Source organism: Balaenoptera ricei, chromosome X (genome assembly GCF_028023285.1).
Source record: "Balaenoptera ricei isolate mBalRic1 chromosome X, mBalRic1.hap2, whole genome shotgun sequence".
NCBI lineage: Eukaryota > Metazoa > Chordata > Mammalia > Artiodactyla > Balaenopteridae > Balaenoptera > Balaenoptera ricei.
Window position 1 is genome coordinate 48,572,044 of NC_082660.1, and position 19,325 is coordinate 48,591,368.

The 19,325-nt window shown below is 49.1% G+C and overlaps 1 protein-coding gene across 2 annotated transcripts in view; it reads right to left on the bottom strand.

Annotated features, from left to right (window-relative positions):
• The window catches only part of FGD1 (FYVE, RhoGEF and PH domain containing 1), a 36,119-nt gene that overhangs the window by 1,242 nt on the left and 15,552 nt on the right, over positions 1–19,325 (bottom strand). The window contains exons 2-17 of one of the 2 annotated variants that reach the window (XM_059911985.1): positions 18,217–18,390; positions 17,735–17,912; positions 17,171–17,609; positions 15,798–15,887; positions 14,963–15,111; positions 13,428–13,584; positions 13,184–13,322; positions 7,880–7,938; positions 7,588–7,734; positions 7,097–7,189; positions 6,855–6,934; positions 2,874–2,904; positions 2,257–2,358; positions 1,757–1,882; positions 1,420–1,581; positions 224–367 (exon numbers count right to left, since the gene is read on the bottom strand). In XM_059911985.1, the coding sequence (XP_059767968.1) occupies positions 224–367; positions 1,420–1,581; positions 1,757–1,882; positions 2,257–2,358; positions 2,874–2,904; positions 6,855–6,934; positions 7,097–7,189; positions 7,588–7,734; positions 7,880–7,938; positions 13,184–13,322; positions 13,428–13,584; positions 14,963–15,111; positions 15,798–15,887; positions 17,171–17,609; positions 17,735–17,912; positions 18,217–18,390 (2,270 nt within the window). The other variant, XM_059911986.1, reaches the window with a different exon arrangement.

Here is a 19,325-nt window from a genome sequence, read left to right on the forward strand (position 1 = left end):
GAAGCTAGCCCCCCCACAAGTCACCGACTTTTCTCTACATAAGTTGACCCACAGTCACTCCTTGTCTCTAGCCAGTCTTTGTCTCACAAGGGTGGGGGCTTCTGATTTCTCCTTAGGTTCACCCTATCCTCCAAGGTCAAGGAGAGGTGAAGGACTCAGGTGAAAGGAGGGCAGCCTGGTTTTGCCAGGTGGCTGAAAGGACCCAAAGGAGTAGGATGCACACCTGAGGGGCTCCGTAGATGTACAGCACCAAGGGTTCGTTCTCAGGGACCACAAACCATGCCTTGTGCCAGCCTTTCCCGCCCTTCTCCATGTAGTGCAGGAAGCTGCAGATGACGCTGTTCTCCGCAGCCACTGAGGCCTGTTTCTGTGGCCAGAGACATGGGGGGCATCAATGTTGATAGGAGGTCTAGCCTGGCTCCTCTTGGCTTCAACACCCCCTCAGTATAGGGATTGCTATTTCCATGTCTCAGAGGAGGATGCTGAAGCTCAGGTGGCGGGAGTGATTTGCCCGTTGTCACTCAGTGAGTCAGAGTTGAGATTCAAAGCCAGGCTTGTCTGCCGGATTTGGGCCATGGCTGCTGCCTCTAAGAGTTGGTGGGAGGGGTGTGTAGCTCTCAGTGGGGGCACCTAAATGCCAGTCAGGCATTCTTCCATCAGTCCATTTATTCCTCAAGTCATTTATGCATTTACACTTCATCTTTTTTTTCATCTTTCATCACATGCATTCCCTGCACTCAGCGAGAAGCAACCTAGCGTTGTGGTTAAGGGGTTGGGTGGGTGGGTAAGGCAGTCAGTCCCAGAATCCCAGCCCTAGATGGAAATATATTGACTTGGAAGGAGAGCATATAGGGCTGTTGTAAGGATTAAATGAATTAATACATGCAAAGCGCTTAGAAGAGTGCCTGGCACAGATTAGCTTTCTTTAAGCGTTAAATAAAATAAATACCTCAATTTAAAAAACAAAAGCAAAAGTGTGTGTATGTGCATGCATCTAGAAAGATAGGAAGCATAAGCGTTAATGGTGGTAATCTCTGGGTCAAAGGAGTACGTTGTTTTTGTTTTTGTTTATATTGTCTAACTTTCTTCAGTGCGTATATCCTACTTTGTAATAAGAAAGCTGTCACTCACTGTGTAACATGGGCAAATAACCTCCCAGGGCCTCAGTTTCCTCATTTGTAAAACAGGAATAGGAATAGCATTGATAGGTAAGTTACTGTGAAGAATAAAGCACTTAAATAAAAATTACTCTTTCATTCACTCATACTCATTTGACTCACTCCAAGCCTGGGTCACTTGTTCAGTGGATACACACGGTACTACGATTTCAGAGGTGCCCAGGCCTCAGCCACCACTGCGTGGGTGGCTGGGGTCCATGTGGTCAGTGTGGGTGGGTTAGTTGGGGGGCTTGGCTCTTACCTCCAGGATGGACCTCCGGCGCTGGGGTGTATGCTGGCTGCAGGCTGGGCTGCTCCCGGGCACCCCATGCAAGGCCACATAGCAGTCAGTGCACACACGGTTGGAGCGGTTGTTGTCATAGACAAGGCGGGCCCGGAACTCGGAGCACTTCCCACAAACCACCTGGGTGGCAAGTGGGTAAGAACAGCCTGATTCCAGCAGGCCTTCCCCTTCAATGTACCAACTCCCACAGCAGACTCACAGCCTCCCCCCACTTAGAGAGTGCCCATTTAGAAGTGGGCCTTTGGGCTGCCAGCCTGTCCCCTCCCTAGCTCTGCCCCTGCCTCCCAACACTCACATGCCCGCAGGCCTTGCAGTGGTGCCTGCGTTTGGTGATGGAATTGAAGGGCTCCTGGCAGCGCATGCACATGGTGACTTCCTTTTCCCGGATGGGCGTAGGTGCCCGCTTCCCAAGATCCACATTCTGGAGAGAGGGCCAGGTCTCAGGTCAGCGACAGCTACTCCCCAGTCCAGTCCATCCAGCCCTTGCCCCTGCCCCTGCCCCAAGGCTTGGATCATCACTGGGAGGCAGCAGATACATTCAGAAGACCTGCCTTTGAGTCCTGGCTCTGCTCTACCTCACTGTGCAACTGATGACCAGTCACATCTACTTTCTGAGCATTGTTTGCCCAATGATTTCTCTGTGGCCCTACCAAAAGAAGACTGTGCTTCTGAGGTCATGCACTGCCTCTCTGGTCTTTACCCTCTGGGAAGGGGAGAGGAGCATCACAAGGTAAGGTGGGCACCTGGAGGCCCGGAGGGGGTCCCGGTGCAGGAGGAGGGGGTGGGGACTCTTACTGGAGAGTTGGGGGGTGTGTCTTCATCTTCCCTGTTTGTGGAGTTCAACAGTTTGAAGGTCTCCAGCGTCTGTTCATGCTTCAGGAGGGTAGAGTTGATGGCCTGGGAGGAGGTGTAAGAAAAAAGAGGTCAGAACACCTCAAAACCCACCCATTTCCACCCTTACCTCACCTTCCTATAACCTAGCTTGGAGTCAGAAAAGTTGGGTTCTAGGCCCAGCTCTACCCCTTGCTAGGTGTATGACCTTGGGCAAGCCCCTTCCCGAATCCAGGTCTCAGTTCTTATACTTGTGAAGTGGGGGAGGGGGATCAGGGGCTGAAAAACCACAGAAGGCCTTCCTGGCTATTACTATCTGGGATTAAGGTTTTACAGGGCTTAACTCACTGGGGTTACACCCTCAGAGGAGCCAGCTTTCTAAAGGAAGAATTGGTTAGTTTCTGCTTAACCTCTGGACCTCAGTTTGCTTATCTGTAAAATGGGGATGGTAAAGTTTATTGGAAGGCAGGTGTCCAGGCCCATTCTGGCCAGATGTGAATTTTAGGGGAGAGCCCACCACCCCCTTGAAGACCTGTTAATACTCTTCCAGCCCCCTACCACAAAGCCTTCTTGGATGTTACCTGGACCCAGTCTTTCTTCTCCTCCTCAGTCCTTGGGTAGGGAAGGTGGTGGGGGCAGGGGGAAAGAAAGATGTTGGGTTAGGCAGGCCAACCAAAAGCAATTGTAGTGGTAAAGAGCAGGTGTTTTGGAGTTGGAAAGACCTGAGTTTGACCCTCTGCTCCTTCACTTATCACTTATGTGACCTTAGGCAAGTCATATAACCTATCTGAGTTTATTTATTCAACAGTTATTAATACTCTCCAGACCCTGTGCTAGGAACTTGGGCCTCAGAGAGGACCCTACCATCAAGGAAGGAGCTCACGGTCTAGAGGGGGAGACAGGGACAAAACAGGGGGATCAGTGCTGTGACAGAAGGAAAATGGGGCTGAGGAGCCCAGGAGACCTGTCCCATCCTAGAGTTTGGGTGGGGGCTGCTAAAGAAGGTTTCCTCAAAGAGGTGCTAGCCCTCAAGTACAGGGGTAAGAGTGAAGTGTGTGAGTGAGAGTATGGAACATACGGGAAACCATAAATAATTCCCTATTTTTGCTGGAATGTCAAGTTTGAGAAAGGAGGGCAGTTTGTTTTTCTTCACCTGTAAAATGGATATGATAATTATCAGTCTGGGTTGTTCTAGGCAGTAACTGAGGTGATCTGTAAAGTGCCCAGCACAATCCTTGATACACTAGGTGCTCAATCAGTGTGAGTTGCTTTTTGTTTAAGCTTTAAATAGTATGTTATTATCCATCAAAGTTTATATGGCTGCTTCATATTGTTCCATAGAGATATCTAATTTCTCTACATAATTTCCCTCATGAACTGTATTTACTGCTTTTGTCTTAAAGTGCCCATATATGTATGCATCTATTTTTGGACTCTATTCTGTTCAGTCTGTCTAGTTTATATCCTTCTGCCATAAAACACTTTTTAGTAGTTTTTTGCTAAGTCTTGAAATCTGGTAATGTAAATCTTCAGACTTTGTCATCAAGATTGGTCTGGCTGTGCTAGGTTCGTTGCATTTCCATATATATTTAGAATCAGTATGTCAACTTTTACACAAAAAAAATCTACTGAGATTTTGATTGGAACTGAATCTGTAGACCAATTTGAGATCATCGTAGTCCTATCAATATTGAATATTTCAGTACATGAAATGATAAATCTCTCATTTATTTAGTTCCTCTTAAATATCTCTCAGCAAAATTTTATGGCTTTCAGGGTAGAGGTCTTGAAACTATTTCATTAAATTTGTTTCTAGGTATTTGATCCTTTTGATATGATTGTAAAGAACATTATTTTTCTAATTTTATTTTCTAATTGGTCCTAGTATGTAGAAATACAATTAATTTTTATATCAACCATATATCTGGTGATCTTGGTAAAGTCATTAGATATGGTACTTATTAAATTTGTTTGGATTTAAAAAAAGAAGGCAGGCTCCCACATGCCACGGAGCAACTAAAAATTAGAAGAGGCCAGGCAGGAGTCAGCCAAGAAGCTGGTCCTACTCCTAGTGAGCAGTTGATGGGCCTGCACCAGGGTGGAGGCCTTGGAGACTGCAGGGCAGACCAGAGAGTTGGGGACGGAAGGCAAAAATATATACTGATTCCTAAGTCAGTGGTTCTAAACCTTGGTGCACACATTAAAATCATCTGGGGAGCTTTTAAAACTCCCCATGTTCAGGCTATACCCCAGACAAATTAAACCAAAGTCTCCAGGGGTGGGTCCCAGACATCAGTATTTTTTAAAAGCTCCTCAGCTGATTCCTATGTCACCAAAGTTGAGAATCAGTTGTCTAAATGGTGGGCATATGGGTATTTGTTGTATTTCTACTTTTCTGGATATTTGAAATTTTTCATTAAAAACAACTTTTGAAAGGGCAGTAAAAGCAACTGCAAAGCAAATGCTCCATGCCTTCCCTCTGCCACTAGGAGGAAACCCTACACTGTTCGGTGCACCCTTCTGGGCCCAGCATCCCTCTGCAGCCCCCTCCTTCCCAGCCTCCCAGCAGACGACTCATCCCAGTCACGTGGCTTATCACTTAGGCTCTGCTGAGGCCTGACTGGGCCCCACACCTGCCCTCCCCTGGAAGTGCCTGTTGTCGCCTTTGTTCTCACTTTCCTGGCCACAGGCCTCTGAGATGCTCTCTCAGTCTCTCAGCATCAAACCTAACTCCCTTCTCTCATCTTCCAGGAGGACACCCTCTAGCCCACATTCATCTCTGTCTCCTACCTCCACACAGTTCCAGCAATGAGGGTTCTGACTCATTTCTTAATTCCTTGCAGCCTGTCAGAAGCAGATCATCTACCCATGTGCATCCACTCACTGGCCCTGACCATGGCCTCGATACCCTATCACCTGGGCCCTCAGAAGGCAGCATGAGCTCCAATTCCTGCTCTGCTGCTTTTTAGCTGTGGGATCTTGGGCAAGGTGCGTAACTCTTCTGTGCCTCAGTTTCCTCATCTGTAAAGTGAGGTTGATGGTAACAGTGGCTACTTCAAGGGTTGTTTTAAGAATTTGACTAGTCAATTTAAACTTAAATTGTTTAAGTTAAAATTAACTTAAAACTGTGCCTGGCCGGGACTTCCCTGGTGGCGCAGTGGTTAAGAATCCGCCAGCCAATGCAGAGGACACGGGTTCGAGCCCTGGTCCGGGAAGATCCCATATGCCGTGGAGCAACTAAGCCCGTGCGCCACAACTACTGAGCCTGCTCTCTAGAGCCTGTGTGCCACAACTACTGAAGCCCGTGCACCTAGAGCCCATGCTCTGCAACAAGAGAAGCCACAGCAATGAGAAGCCCGTGCACTGCAACGAAGACCCAACACAGACATAAATAAATAAATAAAAAAAATTAAAACAAAACAAAAACTGTGCCTGGCATAAGAGCAAGTCTTCATTAAATGTGAACTATTATTATAATCATTCAAGTAGAGAATGGATATGAAGGCCCCTTTGTTAAATAGCTAGACATTATTTTAAAATTTGTTATTATGTAAAATTTTTTTATTATGAAAAGTTTCAAGCATACAGAAAAGTAGATAGGATAACACAAGTACATTAAATATATACCCACTATCTAGATACAAATTTTAAAAATATTTTGCTATATTTATTTCATATATGTATATATTAATATATATTTATATATGTAGATATAATATGTGTGTATATGTATATATTTTTTGGTTGATAAATCATTTAAAAATAAGTTACAGGTATCATGATACTAAATCATCAGCACGCATCACCAAAAAACAAGGCCATGGGCTTCCCTGGTGGCGCAGTGGTTGAGAATCTGCCTGCCAATGCAGGGGACACGGGTTCGAGCCCTGGTCTGGGAAGATCCCACGTGTCGCGGAGCAACTGGGCCCGTGAGCCACAGTTACTGAGCCTGCGCGTCTGGAGCCTGTGCTCCGCAACAAGAGAGGCCGCGATAGTGAGAGGCCCGCGCACCGCAATGAGGAGTGGCCCCCGTTTGCCACAACTAGAGGAAGCCCTAGCACAGAAGCGAAGACCCAACACAGCCAATAAATAAATAAATAATTTTGAAAAAAACAAAAAAAAACAAGGCCATTCTCCTATATCCTCCTATACCATTATCACACCTGAGAAAGTTAGCAATAATGCCCTGATAGCTGATGCCCAGTTCACAGTTAGGATTTTCCCTATTGCCTTGCAAATGTCTTTTAGGGCTGTTTTTCTCAAACCAGACTCCTATCATGGACCAAGCATTGCATTTGGTTGTTATTTCTCTTAAATCTCTGAATCTACAATAAACTATTTGTGCTGTTGTTATTTATGTTTGGTTTACTATCTCATTCTTCCCTCTCCTCTAACAAAACCCATCAGAAGAGCAAGCATCTTTGGGGAAAGGTACCCACCCTTTCTCTGGAACAATCTCTCCTCTAGGGAGGTAGCCTCTGCCCTGGCACTAGGCCTAGAGTGCCTCAGCATATCTGAAGGGAAGAGGGGGCTGGAGGGAAGATACAGGCAAGGGCAAGTACCTGGCCTGGAGCTCCAGGGAGCGCTGCTTTCCTGACACCAGGAAGGTCCGAGGCAGATTGAGGTTGGAGCTTTCCTTTAGCTGAATGGAGAGAGAAAGGGGCTTGGTGAGGCCTACTGAGCCCTACAGGGCCCTCGCCCTCTGCACATATGCACACACTTGGGGTCAAAGTCAGAACGTCTTTGTTCCTCCCAGCACCAAGGCCCCACTCCAGGTCCCCATTTCCCACCTCCTGGTGCTCACCTCCATGCCATCTACATCGATGCGTGCCCGCACGCTAAACTTCTGGCCAAGGAGCCGCAGCCTGGGCACACAGTAAAGGAGGCGGTCGTTGAACTAGGAAGGAAAAGGTTTCAGATGTATGTGTGGAGGACCCACAAGGGGTGTGGCCCAGCTCCCTTCCGTTATTACTCCCGAAGCTTTACTGCTAGGGACTCAAGGTGGAGTCCTTGAGGTGGAGAAAACACAGTCTGGACTGGGCACAAAGGTTGCAAGGAAAGAGCCTAGGCATGGGAGTCCCTTCCTAGTTGGGAGGCCTTGGGCAAGTCACTTCTCTCTAAGTCTTAGTTACATTATCTGTAAAGTAGAGAGAAAAAAACTCCCAGTAAAGGTACTGAAAATACAATGAGTTAGTAGAGGAAAGAATGGAGAGCAGGAAGTATAGCCTTGAGTGGGTACCAGGTCAATGTGGCGGGCGGGGGTGGGGGGCATGCATCCCTACCCGTGGCACTTACTAGTATGAGGTATCTGTCTTGAGTGGTCCCGTTCTTTGCTGACAGCTTAAGGATGTGGCCTTCTTTTATGAGCTCTTTAGTGGGGCTGACAATGTCTTCCTCACCCCCTAGCAGCTCATATACCTTCAGCAGCTTGTGCATTCGCTCCTGGCAGGAGATAGTGAATAAAAGGCAGGGTTTGGGGTGCTGGCCTCCCCTCATATGTCCACAAGTCGCAAGCCCCCCACCCCAGAACGGACATCGAGATAGGTGGCTTGGCCAAGGAAGGGCAGGGGTTAGAAGGACCACTCACCATTTTGCGGATGGCAGCATTAGAGTGCTCTGCTGCTGTGGCTATCAGCTCCAGAGACTCTGTGGGCAGAGTGGGAGGTCAGATGGGGGGACTAGCAGAGAAAAGGCTCTTGGGAGCTTCTCTGCTCCCTGAATACCTCCTCCTGGCCTGACCACACCCTTCCCATTCCAGAAAGTGCCAGCCTCAAAGATGTCCATAGCAACATCACTTAAAATCAGAAACTGACTCAATTAATGCCACAATAGCAGAATCATAGGACATGAAATAGCTGGCAGCCAATAAAACGCAAGCTTAAGATTATTATTACCATTTAAAAAACAACAATAATAGTTACACATGTAACTGGAAGGAAATATACCCATGTTTAACAAGTTGTCTCTGGATGATGGGACTATGGGTGATTTTTATTGTCTTCTTTTTCCATATTTTTGACAGAGAACACGTATTACTTTTATAATCAGAAAAAAGTCAGATAAAGAAGCAAAGAGATGCTCCTATTCTTTGTCTCAATAATTCTGATTATAGGAATCTATACTAAGAAAATACACGTTTTATGTACAAATATACTTTCATTGCAGTGGTGTTTACAACAGTGTCAAACCAGAAACAACCCAGTTAAATAAATGTGCATTCATATAATGCAATACTAAACAACCTTTGCAAATGATGCTTTTGTAGGGTTTTTCATAATCTGTGAAATGCTCAGGATATTTTAAGAAAAGGAAAGGATACAAACTTCTATATACCGAATGATCTCAATTTCACAAATATACGTGTATAAAAAACACCAGGAAGAAAATATGTCAAAATGTTCCTCACGCTTATTCTCTGGAGTCTCGTATCATAGGTGATTTTCTTCCCTGCCTCTTTCAGCTTTCCTGTATTTCCATATTTCCTATTGTGACCAGGTATCAGAAAAAAAACGAAATAAGTCCCTATGCATCTCCACACACTAACAAATCTTGCCCATGCTTGAGGCCCAGCTGCACTGCACCCCTCTCTTGTCTGCACGGTGCTGTATTTTCCCACTCAGAAAATATGCCTGTAATGGAGGAGCACAGGTGCTTCTGAAGAGGGTCCACATGGTTGGCAAACCAAGTGTTATTTTCCTAGGGGAAAATGACCAAGGAAAATGACCATGGAAAATGACCTCCATGACCAAGTCTTGGTGCTCAAGATCTGTGGCCCCTAACCCAGTTCAGGCCTTTCAGGTGCCAGTCTCCAAGCTCCCAGCCCTTTTCCATCCTAGCTGCCAGAGGGAGCATTCTCACACACAGCTTGCTGTCACTCCTCTGTTCAAATCTGTCAGTGGTTTCCCTCTGCCTGCAGGGTAAAGACCCAGTCCTTTAGCCTGGCATTCAAGGCCCTTGGTGATCTGGCTTCTGTTGACCTCTCCAGCTTTCTCCACTTGTACCTCTCTAAACATGTCCTGTCTTCCTTCACCTGGCCAACTCAGTCTTCTGAATTCAGCTCACTTCCTCCGATAAGCCTGCCCTGAGTTCCCAGGCTGGATTAGGATACTGTCTGGGTTTCCACCTTCCCCTTTGCTCCCCTCTGTCCCACCAGTCATACTACGTATTCATTGTGTATTTATATATCTGCATCCCTCAGCAGACTAGGAGCTCCCTAGGATGGGGCCAAGGTCCCACCATCCTCTCCTGGGCTCCTGAACAGATGCTTTGCATGCCATCATTCAATTGTCACAACAACCCTATGTGCCCTGTTTGTCCAATGAGGAAATTGAGACTCAGAGAGAAGAGGTGCCGGCCCTAGGCTATCTGCCTGGGAGGCAGCAGAGCTGACATCAGAGCTGCCCTTTCTCCCACACATTCTGCATCTCCCCCACCCCAGGGCAAGGGGCATGCTGGGTCGTGGAGGCAGGCAGTGCCCAGGGAAGGGGACAGGAAGAAGACTCTGGCAAGCTGTGGGCATATAAGTTCAGGCCTGTGGAGGCCGCTGGGCTCAGACCGCTTTGCTATCAAAGTGTATTGGTGTGAGGTACAGACTGGCATTTCCAGGGGTCCAGTGTGTGTAGGCTCTGTCTGGGGATTCAGTGTGGGGATTTCAGTCCAGGATTTCATTTGGGGGTTCAGGCTAGGGAGTGCGCTTTGGGGAGCTTTGTGTAGGAGCTTGGTCTGGAAGCTCTGGTGGGCCTGGTCTGGGCTTGGCAGTCTGGGATCTTGGTTTGAGTTCAGTCTTGGGCTCAGGGTAGGCTGCTCAGGCCAGGAGTTCCAGCTGGCCTGGTTTGGGGAGTCTAGGGTCCAGGCTCCAGAGTTCAGTCTGGGAAGTAGAAAGTGGGGGAGTCAGTCTGGGGAACCAGGATTCAGTGGGGGCTCAGACCTGGAGGTACTTTCTGGGGCTCTACCTGGGGATTTTAGTCTTGAGCGGTAAAAAAAAATAGGGAGGTCAGCTTAAGATCTTGGGCTGGGGAGCTTAGTGAGCACATCTCAGGCTGGCTCTCATTCAGAGATTTTCATTCTGAGCAGCTCAGAAAACTGTACTGGGAGGTTCTTTCTGGGGGGTTCAGCTTTGGGCTCAGTGTGGGGAGCTCAGCTGGCCAAGCTCAAGCTCTGAAGTTCATTCTAGGGACTCAGATAGGGCTGAGATTGGTATAAAACAGGAACCTAAGTTAGGTGAACTCAATCTGGGGGCTGATTTTAGGGGCATTCAGTATGGAGGGCATCAGTCAGGGTATTCAGTAATAAAAACAACTAACATTTATTGAGTCTTTACCATGTGCCAGGTACTGTGCTAATAGCTTCACCTGGATCATCTCATTTATCCTCAAAACAATTCTATGAGGTAGGTATCATCATCATCTGGAGAGTCATTCTTTTGGGGTCAAGCTAGAAGTCTCAGTCTGAGCGACAGTAAATGGGGGGGCGGGTAATCTAGGGTGCTCAGTTTGGCAATACCTGTCTATAAAATGGTGGCTAAGGAGATGAGACTGGGAAGCTCTTTTGGGGGAATCTCCCTCTGGGACCTCAGGCCGAGGGCTGTGACTGGGAACCCACTCTCAGCGCCCCGGGTGGGGAGAGCATTTTGGAAACTCAGTCTGGGGATGTTAGTTTGGGAAAACCAGTGTGGGGGATCTATAACTGGGACCTCAAACTGGGTTCAGCCTAAGGGCTCAGGTTGGAGATGTCAGTCTATGGGGCTCATCCCAGGTAGTCAGTCTGGAAGGCTTTTTCTAGAGGTTTAGGTTTTATAGTTCATCCTGATACCTCAGTGGGGATTCTCATTCGGGGAAAGGACTAAGGCACTTAGTCTGCGGAGGTCTGTTTGTAGAGTTCAGCTATCAAATTTTCTAGTGTTCTAGCTCTTTCTAGAAGTCCAGGCTTGGTAGCAAAGTGCCCCATCTGGTGGGGTGGAAGGGGCTCAGTTTAGGAAGCGGACACAGCAGTGGACACAACTGTCTGCTCCCGACCCTTGTGGCTTCCAGGACCCCACATTTTCTTGGTTTTCCTCCTACCTTTAGGGCTATTCCTTCTAAGTCTCCTTTGCTGATTCCACCTCCCTCAACTTTGTCCTTGGCCCCCTTTTCTTCTCCATTTACACTCAGTCCCTTGGTGACTATGGCCAGCCTCATGGCTTTGCATACTATCCCTGTGCTAGTGACATCCAAATCTCTCTCTCTGGGATTCCAGGCTCATCTAACTCCAAATCAAAGTCCTAAACTCATCTCAGGAACCATCACCACCAGCCAAAAATATGCATGCAAGTCATTCTTGACTCTTTCTCCCAAGCCCCACACCCATTCACCCTAGTTCTTTCAGTGCTACTTTCAAATATAATATATTCTGAATCCAACCATTTCTCACTACTTCCACTGCTACCATTCTCATCAAGCCAACCTTTCCCACTTAGATTATTGCAAAAGGCTTCTAACTGGTCTCTCGGCTCCCTTTCTAGCTCCTCAAGTGATCCTAATCAAAACCTTGCCATGGCTACCCACTGCACTCAGAATAAAATCCATCTCCTCATCTTGGCCTTCAAAGTCTTGCTCCTGTCTCCAGCCCTGTTTCTTCCACCATTCTACCATCACTGGTCATGCTCAGGTCACACTGGTCCTCTTGTTGGTCCAGAGATATGCAAGCTGCCACCCCCTCCCCCACCCCCCCCCCCTTAGGAACTCTGCACCTGCTGTTGCCTCTGCCTGGAACGTGCTCCTCCCTACTCAGCATGTGGCTCCCTTCTTCTTATTCAGATTTGACTCAAATATCCTCTATTCTGAGAGGCCACCCAATCTAAAGTTGACCCCCCAGTCACTGTCACATTACCCTCTTATTCTCTGAATCACACATAGCACCTATCTAATGTTCTCCAGTGTATTTATGACTTTTGTCTACTGTCTATCTCCCCGAGTAGAATACACACTCCCTGAGATCAAGGACCTTGTCTGTCTTGTTCACCTCCATGTCCCCTGTGCCTAGGACAATGCACAGAACACCAAGGTGCTCAGTAAATAGCTGTTATATTAATGAAGGAATGAATGGAAGTAACAGTCTGGGGAGAGAAAGTTGGGGAGACTCTGGGCAGCACTCTTTGGGGTGTGACCCTGAGGAGTGGGTCTCATACTGAAGGAATCAGAATGAAACACTTTTCTAGTGGTTCAATGTGTGAGTACTTGTCTAAGGAGGTGGTATCTCAGCCTAGAGATCCAAATCTGGGAGGCAGAAAATATGGAGTCCAGTCTGAGGTGCTCAGTTCTGGAGAGGTGATTCTGTGGGGTTCTGATCAGACATGGGGGTTCTTTTGGGAGGGTCATTCTGGGTAGTGGCTGGTGGATACGGAGTGAAGCTCTAATGTGGAGGATGAAAAGTCAGGGGCTTGATGAGACAAGCCTCTTTCTGGGGAGCTCAGCTGTGGAGATTCAGTAAAGAGGACTTGGCCTGAGAGGGTCAGTCTGGGCTCTTAGCCTGGTGGCTCAGTCCCTGGGGGTTTAGACTCAGTTTCATTTTGGACTTGGGACAACTTCGTTTGAGGACAAGTCAAGGGGTCAGCCTTGGGGTCTCAACCTAGGAAACAGATGGCTCCCTTTAGGGGATCTTTCTGGGTATGCCCCTCAAACTCTGGAGTTCCAGTTGGGAACTTCAGACTGGGGGGACTCCTGAATGTTCTGTCTGGGTGCTCAGGTAGAGATCTCAACCTGGAGGTTCATCCTGGGGTCTCATTCAAGACCCTCAAGGTGGGCCTTTCAGTTTGGAGGTCCTATTCTGAGATCTCAATTACGTGGCAATGGAAGGCTGACCCTGTGAGTTAAGTCTTGGGGTGGGGGGGCAGGGTCCGGTTGTGTGCACTCACTTTGGGCATCCTTGCTGTCCGGGGAGCCATGGGGCAGCTTTAACAGATAGTCCTTGAGAAGCAGCTCATAACGGGGGATGCGCTGCACGGGCTCCAGCATGTGGTGCTGCAAGGTCAGGTTGCCACAGGCTTCCTCCTTCTGTGACAGGCAGAAGCAGGAGGGTTCAGGTCTGGCCAAAGACCCCTGACTGGGTCCCTGCAGACCTGTCCACCCCAGTCGGCCCCATCCAGCTTCACTGCTTACCTGCACCTCATGGATGATCACTTTAAACTGGGTAGAGCGCTCTGTCCAGGTGTTGACCAGCTCCACGGCCCGGTCAAAGTTCTTCACATACTCGCCGTACATCTTGAGGAAGGGTGCCAGCTTCTGCAGGATGTCTCCAATGCGTGGGTAGCGGTCCCTAGGGGGAACCAGGGGCTGATGTGGTCCTGCTGATTCTTGTCCCCCACAATGCCCCCACCCTGTAGGCCGGTCTTATCTCAGTCCTGGAAATCTACCTCTCAGCCAGTCTGCTCCTTTGGAAATGCTGCTTATATACTATACACAAAGTAGGCCAAAAGGCTCAGTTTGACCTGAGACCACGGCCTGGGCTGCCACCCACCCCAACTCTGCCCTGCCTTGAGCACAAGGGATGACACATCCTGGAATACCCGCTCTGACCTTACTGCAAGGGCCACTTCATACACTGCTTTTTGATTCTGTGCCCAGCCTTGTGCTGGGTGATTCTGGGGACACAAATGAGTCACACTTAGCTGAGCCCTGAGAGGGTCACTGTCAGGTAGGGGAGGGCAAAGTAACCAGGCCTGGTTGCACTTCTCAGGAGTCACAGTCTACTGGAGGACACAGAGGACCAAACCTGGTCCCAGCCTTCATTGGTCACAGTCTGCTGGGGGAGACACAAGAACCAGCCCTGGTTCAGCCCTCAGGGGTCATAGTAGTTGGGGAGATGTAGGAAGTGACTTCATGCCAGCCGTCTGTGGTCACACAGCCACGCTTTATCCTGTGGGTGTGGGGAGCATGGAGATGATTTAATCAGGAAGTGACATGGTCTGACTGTTGTTCAGAAAAACCATTATGGCAGGTGGTATAGACGCTAAAGGATGAATTGGAAGAGGAGAGCTTGGAAGCCAGGAGACTGCCTATGAACCTTGCCCTTCTATCTCAGGACTCAGCTCAGATCTCACCTCCTCCCTGAATCCTTCTTTAACCCCCAGGCTAGTTTTGGTCCCTTTATCTGGATTCCCACAGCCTCCCATTCTCAGCTCTATCATAGCACTGATAAAAACAAACAAAAACAAACAAACACAACAACAAAAAAAACAATAGCTCACATTCATTTAGCACTTATTACATACCAGGTACTGTTTTAAGCTCTCTACATGTATCAACTCATTTAATCCTTAAAATAACCCTACAAGGTAGGCTATTACTATTACCCTCATTTCACAGCTGAGGAAACTGAAGCAGAGTAATTTAAGAAACTCACTTAACATCATAAAGCTAGCAAGAGGCAGAACTGGAATTTGACCCCAGCCAATTTGGCTCTTAACCTCATACTCTTTAGAGCTTTGCTATAATTCTGTTGTAATTTTCTGAGTCCTGATCTGTCTTTCATTATAGATTGGGAGGGCCTAGAAAGCAGAGCTTAGGCCTGATTCTTTCTGTGAAAGGTGGTGAGGGGAGAGGGCAGGCAGGAACGAACTCTCGTGCACACATCTGGCCTGGGCTCGGCAGGCAAGTGGACAGGAAGGCGGCAGCTTAGGTCTGGGGCCCCTCACCATTCCTCCATGCGCTTCTCTAGCTCAGGCAGCAGGAACTGCTGGTGGAAGCAATAGATGGAGCAGATGTTAGAGAAGATGCCATGGACGACGTCAGCCGGGAAGGAACTGCGGTTCCGAGCTTCTTCCAGCAGCCGGGCGCAGAACACCTATGGGGCAGGGCAGGAGAGATCAGCCCAGTGGGGCCTGGGGCTTGGCTGGGGAAGGGGCAACTGGCAGGTGAGGGCAGTGTTTGTGGGCAGCTCTGTGGAGTTTTGGGATCAGCACTGATCTTGAGACTGAGGAGTGAAGGAATGGAGTTAGGCTTATAATGTGGGGTTGGATTTCAGGTTGTCAAGGTTAGGATCTGAAGGTAGGCATTGGAACAATGAGAACTCAGGATCAGGGTCAGGGTCAGAGAGAAGTTTGGAATTAGATCCATTCATTTAACAAATATTTTTGAGTGTCTACTGTGTGCCAGGCAGTGAACAAAGCAGACAAAAATTCCTACCCTTAGGGATTCTAGTGGGTTTGGGGGTCAGGAATAGGTCCAGGGTTAGAATGAGGTTCAGAGTGTGGTTCACAGCCAGGGGTTAATTCAGGATCTGGGTCAGAGTTGCAGTCAGGGCTGGTATACCTACCCAGGTTTAGGAATGAGGGTTGATACAAAGATCAAGCTTGGGGTCATGAATCAGAGTTGGCTTCAGGGATAGGATGGGGGTCAAGGTCAGAGGGGAGCCTTACCAAACTCTAGATTCTGGCCTCAATGGTAGGGTTGGGCTCAGGTCCTATCACTTCCTCCTTGGCACCCACCTACCAGGTCCTGGTGCCCGGGCACCCCTGAGGGACCATTCACCTGATCCAGGAGGTGGAGCCTGGAAACATAGGCTTTCTCGGTTTGCAGGAGCTCATTGGCAATGTGGAACACCTTCTGCTGCACAGTCAACTGGAGAGAGAAGAGGCAACTGGTGGTCCATCATCCTGTACCCTAATCTTCACCAAACCCCCAGAATTCTCAGATAGTGTAAATGCTACTCTAAGCCTAATGCCACCCCGAGATAACCCTACCTCCCACCCCTGAACCCATAAGCCCCACAGCTTCACCCCTAACTCCCCCGTGTTTCGTAAAGGTCACCCCTCAATTCTGAGGCCGTGCACTCCTCATTCGGTCACTCATTCCCAGCCATCTGCTCCCTCTATTCACTCAGCATAGTGTAGTGGTTAAGGTGTGGGCTGGAAAGTCAGACTTCCTGGGTTCAAATCCTAGCTCTGACATTTACTAGCCTGCGTAAGTTGTATAAATGCTCTGTATTTAAGTCTCTTCATCTACATATACAGATAATAATAGGACCTAAGTCCATTTGTAATTGAGACAACAAAATGATTTAATATATATAAGACATATTAGACTACAGATTAAGTAGACTATAAATGTTATTTATTCACCCACTCAGTTCACTGTCAGCAAAGGCTTGCTGAGTACCTGGGGTGTAAGGAAAACCCAAAAGTATAAAAATGTATAAAACTCATTGCCTGTTGGCCCACTTGCCTGTTCACTGGACACATATTTGCTGAGTCCCAGACCTCGGCCCCCACATTTGAGCCGGGTTCTGGCAGAGCAGGTATTCTGGCTGCGACCTAATTAAGTGCAAGGATGCCTTTGGAAGCAGTGTTAGGCTGCTGGGGCACAGAAAGGGATTCCTGCTGCCGAGAGCCTTTGTCCCACAGCCTCAGGTTCCTAGGGGGCTCTAAGCTCTTGTGGCCCTCCGGAGGCCAGCTGTCTGGAATTCTCTCTGGATGTGAGACTTTCCATTTTACAAATAAGGAAACTGAGGCTGTGGTGGGGCAGCAGAGACTTGCCCAATGTCACATAGCTACTGAATCTGGGGATTTTCCAGTTGGAACAGGACTTTAAAGATCCCCAACCATGATGCCCATCTTCAAGATGGAAAAACTGAGGTCCAGCTAGTGGTTCTTGGATGAGGGTAGAACAATTTTCCTAGTGGGCATTTGGAATTGTGCATGGTCATTTTGTATTTACAGTGATGGGGGGACAGCGTACAGGTCTGCTACTGATATTTAGTACCAGGAGACCAGGGAAGCCAAACATTCCAAGTGGAAACAATGCCCTGTTTCAAGAAATACTGAGCTGGGGGAAGAATCAAGTGGAAAAGCCAGGCTCCTGATTTCTCCACACAGTCCTGCCTCTCGGTGAACCTGGGTCAGTACCTCCACAGACTCTTGTCTCTCCATCGGGGGCACTGGGATTTCTCTGTCCTTCTCATCCTCCTCCTCGTCATCCTCCTCCTCCAGGTCACTATCAACCTCCTGGGAGCTGGGTCGGTGGGGGTCAGCCAAAGCAACAGGGACACTGGCCAGGGCAGGGAGCCCGGGGCAGAGGCTGTGGCTGGGGGGCCCATCATCACTGATGAAGCAGGTCTCCTCGCTGTTGGATGGTGAGCTGATGCTGTCAATACCGCTGTCCCGATTGGGCACCTTCTCGCCGTCCCGGGGCCCGGGAGCCAGCAGGAACAGGCAGCGGGAGGCCTCGCCCTCGGGGAGCTGGGGCACTGGTGGCTGCAGGGGTGGCTGTGGCAACATGGCTGGCTCTGCGGGACCTGGGCTGGGGCCAGGGGCTGGCCTATCCGAGGCGACAATCACAGGCTCTCTGAGGTGGGTGGTGGACACACATGAAGGCAGGGTATGAGCTTGACTGAGAGGCCTGTCTTACAACTGTCCTTTCTATCCCAGGCCCACCCTACCCCCACAGGGTCCCCCGGGGACCAGACTCACCTTTCAAATTTCTCAATCAGTGAGGATACTGCTGCAGAACTGAGGCTGGCCTCTGCCCTGGAGGCCAGGCCCTTGGCTACTCGGGGGTCTGCAGGCAGTGGGCGTGATGGTGGGGGTGGGATGGGCTCAGGTGGTGGGGGCATCCGGGGCATCTGCAGGTAGCTGGGCTTTGGGGGGACTAGAGAGATGGATGGGAAAAAGAGGGGAGATCCCAATGGGCTGAGTTTGGAGTTGGCTGTCATAGCCAGACCACAGGCCCCTCCACAAACCCCCAGTCTGTACCTTTGCCTGAGGTAGGCACAGAGCAGGCCTGAGGTGAGATGCCAGTATGCACATGTTAGCCCCAGGTCACAGCCCTTTGCCCCTAGACCACAGTGCTTCCTGTCCTTCTAACAAGCCCTCTCCTCTCCCACTGGCCAACCTTTCCCCTCCTCTGTCCCCTCTCACGGGCCATTCCTCTGCCCCTCTCTGGACCCACTTACCCTGTGGCTTTGGGCCCGGTGCCCGCTTCAGTGGTGAAGGACGCTGGCTGGGGGTTTCAGTGGGGGGACCTGGGTCTGAGCGAAGTCGCTGGGGACCTTCTGGATGAGGCTCAAGGCTCTGGCCAGGGTCAAGGGACAAACTTTTAACCAGGATACGGTTTCCCTGGTGCAGCCCTGCAGAAAGGGAGAAACTGGGTGTGAAGCAACTGATTACCCCAAAGGAGACTGGGAAGTTGTATGTCTTAGCAGGTACCTGTGGTATCGGGTTTTCCTGAGCCCCTTTCCTGGCCACACTGCCTTTCTGGGAAGCCTTCACCCCAGCCGTCAGACGGGGAGCCAGGCCCAGGGTTGTGGCTGGCTGTTTTCAGTAACAGACAAGAGTTCTTTGTGATTAGTACATTGATTTCTTGTATGTCAGCAGGCATTATTATTAGGCAGTTTAACCAGGCTGGGGGTGAGCACGAGCAGCCTATGGTTTGTGTACATGCTTGCACTCTTGTTTATTTAGCCACAGTGAGATGCTGAGCCTAAACCATTCTTCACCTTTTTTCTTAAGGTCCTGAGGATATCTGGACTTCCTTTTCTACGGTTCTATATAGCTGAAAATGATGAAATTATATTTCATGAACAAAAGTTTTGCTTCTTAAAATGCCAGCTTCTCACTAATCTGTACTATCCTCTATTTCCACACCTACACACACAAACACACAGCCAGCAGCCAGAGTTCAGGTCACAGGAACAGCTTTAAACAGGCAAAAAAATTCAGAAAAGGGAGGCCTTTTTGCACTGTCCCTCTTCTTTCACTGTGGACTCCTTACCTACCTTTGTCTTTGGGCCTGGGGGAGATGATGGTCACACTGGGGAGAGAAGATTCAGTCTGGGAGGTATGAGGGACACCCCCCCACCAAGGGATGGCATGTCCTAAGGGAAGGAGTGTGGCCTCGATGGGCAGGGAGCTGTGGTGGGTCTCAGATGATAGAGAAGAAGGGGAGGGGGAAGAGTAGAGTAGAGAGGGCAAGCCCTGGATGGCAGTCTGAGGAGCTGGGTGACCATCCTGTGGGCAGAAGGGAGCCATGAAAAGCTGTTGTAGGGAAGGATGCAGGCAAACA